Source organism: Ceratotherium simum, chromosome 35 (genome assembly GCF_057802395.1).
Source record: "Ceratotherium simum simum isolate JZ-2026a chromosome 35, ASM5780239v1, whole genome shotgun sequence".
NCBI lineage: Eukaryota > Metazoa > Chordata > Mammalia > Perissodactyla > Rhinocerotidae > Ceratotherium > Ceratotherium simum.
The window spans coordinates 76,895-88,829 of NC_141934.1; the positions used below are offsets into that span (position 1 = coordinate 76,895).

The 11,935-nt window shown below is 41.3% G+C and overlaps 1 protein-coding gene across 32 annotated transcripts in view; it reads right to left on the reverse strand.

Moving 5' to 3' along the window:
- LOC147912384 (ral guanine nucleotide dissociation stimulator-like) overlaps positions 1-11,935 on the reverse strand; it is a 63,916-nt gene that overhangs the window by 27,796 nt on the left and 24,185 nt on the right. For 4 of the 32 annotated variants that reach the window (XM_087423635.1, XM_087423636.1, XM_087423654.1 and 1 more), the window contains 2 exons: positions 6,536-6,704; positions 683-5,327 (listed from right to left, as the gene is read on the reverse strand). In XM_087423635.1, the coding sequence (XP_087279761.1) occupies positions 5,078-5,327; positions 6,536-6,704 (419 nt within the window). In that variant the 3' untranslated portion in view covers positions 683-5,077. The other 28 variants (XM_087423643.1, XM_087423641.1, XM_087423638.1 and 25 more) reach the window with 24 other exon arrangements.

The following is an 11,935-nucleotide window of genomic DNA, read 5'->3' on the forward strand; positions in this document are numbered from 1 at the left end:
GAACTTCCAGGTTGGCCATGACAAGGAGTGCCTGGAGAGTGGTGCATCTGGAGAGTGCATGGAAGCTCTGTGCCCCGTCTCACATACCTTTCCCTATGCACCACTTCCATCAGGATGTTCTTGAGTTATATCCTTGTATAATAAACTAGTGATCTAGTAAATGTTTCTCTGAGTTTTGTGAGCCACTCTAGCAAATTAATCAAACCCAAGGAGGAGGTTGTGGGAACCTCTGGTTTACAGCCAGTCAGTCAGAAGTACAGGAAACAGCCTGGGCTTCTAACTAGCATATGAAGTTGAAGTGAGGTTGGGTGGGTGTGCAGTCTTATAGGACTGAGCCCTCAACCTGTGGAATCGGATGTATCTCTGGGTTGACAGCATCAAATTGAGTTGAATTATCTGACGACCAGCTCGCATTCCAAGAATTTCTTGTTGGAGGTGTGGGGAACCCTCCCACATGTGAAAAAATCAATCTCGGAACACCATTTATGGGTATACATCCAAAAGAAGTGAATGCAGAGGTATAAAGACATATGTACACCCGTGTTCTTAACAGCATTACTCAAAATAACCAGAAGCTTGAAGTAAGCCAGGTGTCCAACAATAGATGAATTGACAAAAAAAAGAAAAATGTGGTTTATAACATAATGGAATACCAATGACCCTTAAAAAGGAAGGAATTCTGGGTCCAGCCCAGTTGTGCAAGCGGTTAAGTGTGTGCGCTTTGCTGCGGTGGCCAGGGGTTCACCGGTTCGGATAATGGACGTGCACTGACGCACCGCTTGGCAAGCCATGCTGTGGCGGTGTCCCATATAAAGTGGAGGAAGATGGACATGGATGTTAGCCCATGGCCAGTCTTCCTCAGCAAAAAGAGGAGGATTGGCAGATGTTAACTCAGGGCCGATAGTCCTCACCAAAAAAAAAAAAAGGAAGGAATTCTGACGTATGCTATGACATGGATGAACCTTGAAGACTTTATTCTAAGTGAAATAAAGCCAGCCACAAAAGGAAAAATACTGTATGATTCCACTCATATAAGGTACTTAGAGAAGTCAAATTCATAGGAATAGAGAGGACAATGGTGGTTCCCAGGGGCAAGAGGGAGGGATAACAGGGAGTTGTTGCTTAATGGGCACAGAGTTTCAGTGCAAGGTGAAAATAGTTCTGTGGATGGTTGGAAGTTATGGCTACACAATAATGTGAATGTACTGAATATCACTGAACTGTACACATAAAAATGGTTAAAATGGTCAATTTTATGTTATGCATATTTTATGACCATTAAATAATTATTTTCAACAAATGAACAAACACTAGCTACATGCAATAGCATGGATGAATATCACAACCATAATGCTGCATAAAAGAGATTATATTCAAAAGGCTATGTATTGTATAATTCCATTTATATAAAATCCAAAAAAGAAACAAAACCGAGGTCTGGCTTCCAGTAATGGTGGAGTAGCTTGTTGAACTAACACTCTCACAGATAACAATGATAAAATCTGCATAAAATATTTTATATATTTATTGTATATATATATTGTATATATATAGTATATATATTTTTATATATATATTTACATAGAATCATGTATCTATATGTAATACACATACAATAAATGTGTATATGTGTGTATGTATAAATCTCTTCCAAAGCAAGCAGAACTGAGAGGGAGTCTTCCCTTGAATGATGGGAATTGCACCAGGAGATATTTGCAAGCTTGAGGCTTTTGCCTCAAAGCATTCCAAAATCTGTACTTGGCCCAGACAGGGGAGAAACTACAGTCTTACTTGTAATGTTAAAGGATGTATTTTGGGGCTGGCAGAGTAGCTGGAAAGTTAGGGGAGAAATTCTAGAAGGGAGGGAGCCACTAAGAGGAAAATCTCAAAATATGTATGAAAGTCTCCCCCACACACACACCAAATTGGCAGATCTTTGAACAACACACATGCAGGGTAGGCCCCAGAGGGACTATTGTAAAAACAGCAGTTGGAAGATGAAAGATCTGATTGAGGAGTTCAGCTATGCCCACTGTAAAGGAGATAGGATTGGAGTTTCAGTCCGGCCAAGTTAACTCCCTGCTAGAAAAATAACAACACTCTTCAGAGGAATACAATAGAATCCAAAGTCTCTATAACTATCATACATGACTTCCAGTACACAATTTAAAAAAGCATGAGATTTGAAGAAATAGGAAAATGTAATCCATATATGACCAAAAGCAGGCAGTAGAAACTATCCCCAAGTTGTTGCAATTAGCAGACAAGGATAAGAAATTAGCTTTTATAAAGATGATAATGGTGGTAAAGAAAAATATTCTCATAATGAATGAACAGATGTGGAAACTCAGCAGAGAAATGGGAATTATAAAAACGAACCAAATAGGAAGATGAAATTTAAAAAAAGTACTTTTGAGTTTACCAGTAGATTAGAAACAGTAGAAGAAACATGAAGACAGAGCAATAGAAATTATCCAGTCTGAAGAAAAGAATGTAAAATTTTTGAAGGAAAATGAAGAGAGCCTTACAACCTGTGAGATGATTGAGTCCCCAGCAGAGAGAGGAATGACAGAAAAATTAAATGAGACAGAAAGGCAAATCAATAAGTAATAACATAAAACTTCCAAAATTTGGTGGAAAATCTAAAATTTTAGATCTAAGAAAGTCAACAAACCCACAAAATAAAATACAAAATAAAACCATACCTCGGCACATGATAGTCAAGCTGTTAAAATCCAAAGATAAAAAGAAAATCTTGAAAGAATTCAGGAAAATACATACATACAGGGGAAAACATTACATAGAAGGAGAAATAATGTGAATGATGGATGATATATTATCAAAAAAAAATACACAAATCAACAACAAAATCACATCTTTCAAGTACAGAAAGAAAACCCAAAAGTCAACACAGGATTCTATATTTAGCAGAACTCACTTTCATAAAGGAAGCAGAAGCCACAATAAGATACCACACACCAATTAGATGGCTAAAATAAAAAATAAAATTGCAAATACCAATAAAATTGCAACTACAAAGTGCTGGTGAGGACTAGGAGCAACTAGAACTGGGAATGCAACATGATAGTTGCATTCAGAAAACAGTTTAGCAGGTTCTTATAAAGTTAAACATATACTTATTATATGACTCAGATATCCCACTCCTAGGTATTTACTGAAACAAATTGAAAACTAATGTTTAAGGAAAAATCCTTGTGTGAATCTTCATAGCCATTTTATTCATAATTGCCAAAGCTGGAAACAAACTAAATGTCCTTCATCAGGTGAATGGAGAAAGAAGCTCTGGTGCATTGGTACATTAGAATACTACTTGGCAATAAAAAGGATAAACTCTTGATTCACACAACAACATGGATGAATCTTGGATGCATTTCTCTAAGGGAAGGAAGCCAGATTCAAAAGGCTATATAGTATATGATTCCATTTATATGACATTCTAGCAAAGGCAGAAATACAGGGATGGAAAATGATCAGTGGTTGCCAAGGGATGGAGTGGGGGAAGGGGTTGACTACAAAGTGACAGCATGAGAGAAATTTGGGGGTGAATAAAACAGCTCTGTATGGTACTGTGGGGGTGGATATACGACCATAAAGTTGTCAAAACCCATAGAACTGTACACCACAAAGAGTGAATTTTACTCTGCAAATTTTAAAAATCAATCAGGATGCTAGGGAACTCAGATGGAATGAAGTGACAAATGAATCTCACTGTATTATAAGCATGTGACATAACCACACTGAAGGTGTGGAGATGAAAGGTCCTGACCTGAGTAACTTTGGAAGACAATGTTTTGACGGGATACTGTAAAACTAATGTACTCGACACAAACACTGTACTCTAGGTGGTAAATTTGTTTTTCATAAGGGTATGGATTAGCAATTCTGAAAGTAGTTGACACATTAGTAAATATATTGTAGCTAACTGGAGTTAAGTTTCTCACTGTTGGTGAAAGAAGTTACAAATAAGCAAAAGGAGAATGCTAGAATAAACTCTGTGGTGCTGGATTGGAGTTGGAATTATCAGTATGAATCCATGTCTCTTTTAATATATCTATCCAGATAGACGGATTGATAGATAGACTGATAGATCAATTGATAGATGTGTATACCTGAGTTTATATTCATACATACATTTCCAAGCTCTGCTGAGAGGGTCTAGAAGCAGCGACACCCTAGTATCAATGAGCACACCTGGCTCCCAGATCTTGGTTTCTAAATATCATTCCCCAATAAAAATAATCAGGTTTTCTTGGAGAAATGGGTACTTCTAGGGCTGGAGATGGAAAATACAAGATGAGCCTGGAGCATCTTGTAGTTCTGGGAAGTCTGAAAGTGCTTTAAAAAAAAAATACAGATAATGAGATGTGTCAAAAGCAATCAATCTGAAATACTTCCCAATGGCTCAAGTTGGAAAACTGAGAGCAACAAAATAAATAATGGTAGCACTGGATTATTACCCAGAGAATAAAATAAATATCCATGAGTCTATACTGATATAAAAAAGATTAAATAAGAAAGGAAGAAAGAAAGAAAAAAAGGGGGGAAAAAGAATGAAAGAAAGAGAGAAAGAAAGGAAGAAGGAAGGGAGAGGGAGGAGGGGAATCTTCCTCACAGAATTCCAAATAATAACCGCAGCTGGACAGCATGAAATAGAAAATTGCCACTAGAACACCACAGTAATAATTACTGTAGGCAAGACTGACTGATGAATGCAAAAACTGTGGGTGAAACTTAAAGAAGAAACAGTACATTTGCAGAACCTCAAAGCATCTACCTCCAAATACTTCACTTTTTTCTCTTAATTTATTTAAAAGACTTATGACTATTTAAAGCAAAAATTATAACACTGTATTGTGGGATTTATAACATGGGTAGATGTAAAATTTATGAAAACAATAGCACAAAGTTCAGACAGTAAGTGGAACTGTTCTGAAGCAAGGCTTCCATATTTTACATTGATTAAATTGGTGACTATTAAGTCTAGGTAGGCTGTGATATGTTAAAGATGCATATTGTAATCTGGAACAACCACTAAAAAGTGCAAAAGGCGTGTCACTTAAATGCTAATAAAGGAATCAAACAGAATACAAAAAGCTTTTGTACAAGAATGTTCGCAAGAGATGACCTGCAAGTCCCCAGGAGGAAGATGAGCACACTGCGGGGCATCCACAGAGCAGAACGCCCTCAGCCGTGCCGAGTAACAAATGCTGACACACACATGCTGGGCGAGTCTCGTCAACCTCGTGCAGAGGGAGGCAAGCTGGACAGAAAACAACACACGTGGGATGATTTCAGCCAAGATGAACCTATGGTGAAAAAAGCAGAACAGTGGTTGCCTCAGGGGAAGGAAAAAATTGCCTGAGAATGAACAGGAAGGAGTTTTCTGGGGGTGTTGGAAACATTCTATTCTTAAAGGGGTGAAGGTTATATGGGCATGTTTATTTGCCAAAACTATAGAATTGAGATTTGTGCCTTTCAGTGTGAGTACATCTTACCTCCACACACACACAAAGGACTAAAAGTATAATAAAGTGAGGTGGGAATGGGATGGAGTGTGGATGAAATAAAAATGGCAGATGATTAGTAGTTGTTGAAGCTGGGTGATGGGCCTACTATGCTATTTTGTTTTTTTGTATATTGTTTAAATTTTTCTGGCATCCACAGAGCAGAATGCCCTCAGATATTGTTCTGTAATAAAACAGAAATTGTTCTGTAATAAAACACTTGTATAAGAAGACAAACTTGATATACAGTGTTCGTTGGTAAGACATTGGTTACCTTTGAGGAGGAAGGAGGAAGAAAGGGATTGTCCGGGTCTGAGTGAAGCTGCTGCTAGTTCTTGGTCACACAAGTGTGTTCACTTTGTAATAATTCTTTGAGGTTTACATGGATGACTTCTGCATATATTTCTGTATGCACGTTATACATCAATAAGCATTTTAAATGCTGCATATTTGCACAAAGATCCTAACTCAATATCTCAGAATAACAGAAGGGTTTTGTTTTAAAGTGAAACACATTCACTCATGACATCATCAGATGGATTTTAATACTCCCAAGTATCTATTAATGCCCTCACCCTGTGTGGTCCCCTGGGTCTTTCCATTCTTGCCTCAATTTGGTAACTGGCATGGTTTTGAGATTTTATGATGTCATCTTTCTCCAGCAAGGTCCACTCCCACGACGATGCTCACCAAGGCCTCGACACCTAGCACAGTGCAGTGTTCACATCATGCACTCAAGACCCTTGGGACTGGGTTGAATGAGGAACAAAACGAGGAGTACATGATGTTTGTAACTTATGTCTAGGTGCCATATCATGCCTTAGGAAATTGGTAGGGTTTTTCGATAGATTTGCTATGCTTTCTAATTTTTCCTATTGAAAACAATGGGAAATAGAGTCTCAGAGTTCTTTCTCAGAGACAGTCTGACATTTCAGGCACAGATTACTGACAATTATTAATGGCATATGACTTTCCCACCTCATCTTAGTTTTAAGTTTTTAACTCCTTACCTTGGAAATGACATAACTTTGCTTCTTCTAAATCTTGTAGTAATACTGATGCTCCAGAAAGTCAGGCCACGGATATTCTGCTGTTGTGCATCCTCTCTGCAAAGAAGTGGAGCTGTGCATCCACCAGTCTGAGAAGCATGTGGTGCTGTAGTATTTGGAGTCAGAGTAGCTAAATGGAAAAATTACTTCAGAGAATTATCACCATAACCCCCAACAGCAACAAATAATTTTGCTTAATTATTTTGTGATTCTGTGGGTATATTTAAAAAGGGATATTAAAACTGGTTGCCAAGGAGCCAGCCCTATAGTAGAGTAGAAATTGCATATTACCTTCCTACACAAACTTGCCTAACATTGTGGGAATGAGCAATGAGAAGTTTTGGTGTTGTTGCCTGTGTTAATGAGGCCAAGAGGTCCACACTGGGATAAGGAAGTCCAGTGAACAAGCCTGTGTGCAGCGTCGGACAAGGGGCATGCGTGTGGTTACCCGAAGTGGCTTAGGGGTCACTTACCAGTGCATCTGAGTTTCCTGTCTGTACAATGCAGGAATTGGGGCTGCCCACTGTGATGTTTTCTCCTTTTTATGACATGTCTCAGGGCAGTCCTTCTAAGATGCCTGACCAAGGTATGGGCCCTTCAGGTGGGTGGGGTCCAAAGGGAGGATCTCTGCAGCGACCCTGACCACGGGGTCCAGAGGGAGGATCATGGCAGCCTGGAGGGATGCAGGGGATGGTAGGACAGGTGGCCTTGAAAAGGCAAATTCCAGGATCCCAGGCACCCGGTATTTCCATTTTAGATATTGAATTTACTTTTCAAATACTGACCAGGGTGCTTCCACTAGGGCTGCAAGCATCCTCAGCAACAGCCAGTCTGGTGAGCCCCACCCCTACCTGAGTACCGGCCTCAAGGGATGCAGTCCAACCTCACTGCGCATACTCTGGGGGGTGCACAGGGCATGGAGGGTGGGTGTGGTATAGAGAAGAGGCGGGGTAGAGAGTGGGGTGGAGAAGCAGAGGATTGGGGCCCAGGGGCGGAGGGACGAGGCAGGAATTGGGGCCCCTAGCTGTTCATGCTGGGAGCTTTTGTCTCTTAACTGCTCCCAGCAGGCAGCCTGCAGAGCTGCAGGGCTACAACTCCCAGGATGCTCTGGGCACAGGGCGGTGCCTAGCCCTAGGGGGAGGAACAGGGTGGTGTGTGCTTGGCTGAGGTCAAAACCGTCATTGGCTGCAGACACTTGTCCTGCACCTGCTCCACGTGGACTGAGCCCCGGAGGGATGTGATGGGACGAGAAGGACCAGGGAGTTAGGAGGGTGTGGCGGCTGCATGGGCAGCCGAGGGCCTGCAGCGTGCAACCGCTTTTGTCCAAAGTTGAAGCCAGACTCGCCCCTCTTCCACACCGCCTCCCTCCGTGGCTTGATTCCTCCTCCCACCTGCATGCCTGTGGGTCTTTCCACAGCCTCCTACCTAGTCCAGGGCCAGGTGCTTCTCTAAAATGCTTATGGGAACTGGTTTGACATCCCAGAAACTTTCCACTTTGCCTGCTGCCCTCTGCCTTCTCCAGCCAAAGTGCCAACATTTCATTAGCTTTTGGGAGAAATTCGCCCTTGTGGCCCCTCTTGCAAGCACAACTTAAGAGCAGGCCAGGGTGGTAACATTGGCTGTTGCTTGCCTTTTTTGCAGATGTGGAAGTTGAGGCATCCTTGAGGTTAATCACTGGTTTCCCCAGGATCCGCTAAGAGCAGAGGAGAACAAGCCAATTCCCAGGAAAGTATCTAGTAGACCATTATCATCAACCCATTCCAGTGCAGAGACCTCTGAAACAGCATCCTTAAGATGAGAATAGCTTAAGCATTTTGCCCTTTAGATTGATCACCTAATCTCAGCTCAGGCCTGAGTGGCCAGTCTCTCAGAGACACAGGTGACGACTCTGATCCCTCAGGAAGAGACCGGTGGTCCACCTTTGGGAGAGGGATGTGTAAGGTAGACAGCACTTGGGCAGCATTTGAAATCCGTCAGCTTTAACATCTCTGCTTTGGATTCCAGCAAGATTCCCGGATAAACACGCCCAGGGATAGTCAGATGTACCGTATTCTTTAAAAATTGATTAGAATAGTGAAAGGAACAGAGCATAAAATAGCTTGCTTATTTGCAAAAGATGAAATGCAAGCAAGATCTTCTTGTCAATTTTTTTCTGTTCATTCTCTTGGCTGTACTGTACACTTGAATGCAGAAACAAAAAATTTGAATGGCCAAATTCTCTTTTCCTGAGATTGGTAAATTAACTTAAAAGTTCTATTGAAACCTGTGGAGGAGTGGTTAGCAGCTTTCACGACTTATGTCCTCCCCAAAAATCTGGGCGTTGATCTACATGAAAAAAAGTCCTTGTTTATATTACACATCCCAGTAGGTTACATTTCCGATTCCTGAATGTGGGATATTATCAAAACAACTGAAAAACCTGGTCATGGAAACTGGACCCTGTCACTTTGTCAAGAATTTGCCTCTTTATGAATAAATGACACATGAATTCTCTAACATTTTTGTAAAGACTGGACGAGAAACTCTGTGGTGTCTCTGAATGTGGCAAGACAGGGAATTCTCATTAGACCACATCCTCGGGTTCTTCTCTCGTGTTCAATAGGCCCGGGTGATAGTCCGTGTGGTCAGGTGCAGCGCTGCTCCCCCAGCGCCCAGAGTTCCATCCTACTCTGGCCTGTGCCCTCTTCAGGGGGTTCTGACAACATTCGATCACAAGGGTTGGAAGGAGACATTGTAACATGAGGATATTCATCATCTTAAAACAAGAATTAATGGAGAGGAAAGTTTCGGGGTGTGTGTGCTCCGATGCACTGCTGTTGGGGTGTGGCTGCAGTGACCACTGTGCTCCCAGCAGTCCCCACAATGGCTGTCTCAGACGTTTGATCTCCTGGCGCAACCACAGCAGCTGTTGACAGAGATGGGCGCTCGTTGTGGTTCAGTGTCTTCCCTCAGATTTTGTGGCTCTGACCCTCCTCTACTCGCCCCTTTCCTAGTCCAATCTGCTGTGTTGATTGCTTTGTAGTTGTTTCCTAGGAGCCACTGTGTGTAACTGTATTTCACAGAGTCTTTAGGGACCCACCCTCACTACACGAGTCACTGTACAACAGCGACTTATCCAGGTGTAGCCCGTGTTCGTCCTCTCCAGTGGAGCTGTGAAGAACCCTGCTTAGTCAGAGCTCCTCTCATTCTCCTGCTGCTTACAAAGCTGGGCATCTCGTCTTTGGTCTCATTAACATTATTCTTTTCATCGATTATTCTGAAGTCGGATACGACTTTGTTAATAATGTGGACACTGGCTGTCACAGGCACTTTTATGTATCTTCCCCAACAGCTCTGTGAAGTAGACCTGTGATCCCCATTTTACGGGGGGGACACTGAGGCTCAGAGAGGTCGAGTAGCTTCCTTCACTTCACAAAATTTCTTGGTACATTTTGAATCTCCACTTGGAACTCCGCCTCTCACCCCATCCTGAGTCCATTATCTGCTTGATGGCAGTCACCTTGCACAAACAGGCCCCGGGCAGGGAGTGGACTAGTTGGGCGTGGTCCTCCGGCTTATCCTGGGAAGTTTCTAGGTTTATTGCGAGAGCTGGAGCAGTGGATACTGACCGTCACTCGCCTGGAAGGTTTGTTATGTAGAAATACTCCACTGACTTTTTGCGGGTGTCATGTCTTCTTTGTCTTCATTGCTCCCCTGGGCTTTCTCCTACAGTCCGTGCTGTGCAGTAACATACAGTACAGAGACTGGTGAACACAATAATGTTGGCCTGCACAAAATGGCCACATCACTCATTTTTCTAATTATGAAAGAAATACATACTGTTAAAAATGTCAAATTACACAGATCTATATAAAGTGAAACCCTCCACTTTCATCCTCTTCCCTGAAAACTCACTCCCCTACTCAGAGGGAACTGTTGTTAACTGGGTGGGGTTTATTCTTCTGGACATTTCCTATGTATTTATAAATACACATAAAGTTTTTTAACATAAATTACATAACTACATCGTTTTGCAATTTGCTGTTTCCTAAACCATATATCATAGACGTCTCCCGTTATCAGTGCACATCATTCTAACTTACCATTTTAGATGTTTTAGAGGTATTCCAAAGAACAGGAATACCATAATCTGTTTACTTCTTCTTTGATAGAAATGGGATTACATCCAGTTTCACTATTATACATAACGCTGCAGTAAGATCCTTGTATGGAATTTATTACACTGTTATTCAACTGCTCAGTTTGCTTTGTTTCCTTTTAGTGAGAGACTATGATATATTTTTAACATTTTTATGGGAATTATTTTATAGGGAAATTAATTTTATCACTGAATAAATACATTTATGGGGAAACTGGCCTTCAAGGTCATCCATCTCAGTATTCTGGAGAAAAATCTTGACACTTAGAAGGTATTATGCTTGCTCCATCACATTCTAACGAGTCATGTTAACAATTTAAAGTTGAATGTTTGAATAGCCTCTACTATCTCTGTTCGGAAGGATGACTTTTTCTTGTCTTGAAAACTTCTGACTCCAGGGGCTCTCAGTTGGACTTCAGAGAGGATAAGATATTGGTGTCATATCTGTTTCTCTTCAGCTGTAGGCTGAATCTTCCAAAGATGATAGAATTGAACATGGTCCAATCAATATATATGATTTGGGTCAAAAATTCAAAGTAATGAACACAAGATAGGAATCTATAACTTTGGTTCTTAATAAAGAATTTCCTTTGAGGACCTGCCCAGTGGCGCAAGCGGTTAAGCGGGCACACTCTGCTGCAGCGGCCTGGGGTTTGCCGGTTCGGATCCCAGGCGCACACCGATGCACCGCTTGTTAAGCCATGCTGTGGCAGTGTTCACCATATAAAGTAGAGGAGGATGGGCACGGATGTTAACCCAGAGCCGGTCTTCCACAGCAAAAAAGGGGGGGATTGACATTGGATGTTAGCTCAGGACTGGTCCTTCTAACAAAAACAAACAAACAAACAAACAAAGAATTTTCTTTGATATTCTTAAGTCTCTGTGATTACTAGTAAAAACTCACCTATGGGTGAAGAGATTTGGTTCTGCTGGCAATGTCTGGCTTGAACATCCATAGTTAAGCCTGCCACATCCGTAGGTAGATTAGACTTGACCTCTTGATGACCTCTGCCCTTGGTCTTTGACCTGGGAAAAATAAGAATTTTAAAAAGCCGCTGTTATTAGCACTCAATGCTAGAAATGCTCATTAAAGAGTGAGTTTCATTTGGTAAACCAAAGGGAATATAAGCAAAACAATGTCTTTAATATCTATAAAATTTCAAAAAATTCTCATTTTTTAAAATGTAACTCTGTTTTTGCCACAATGAAAACTGTGTATATAG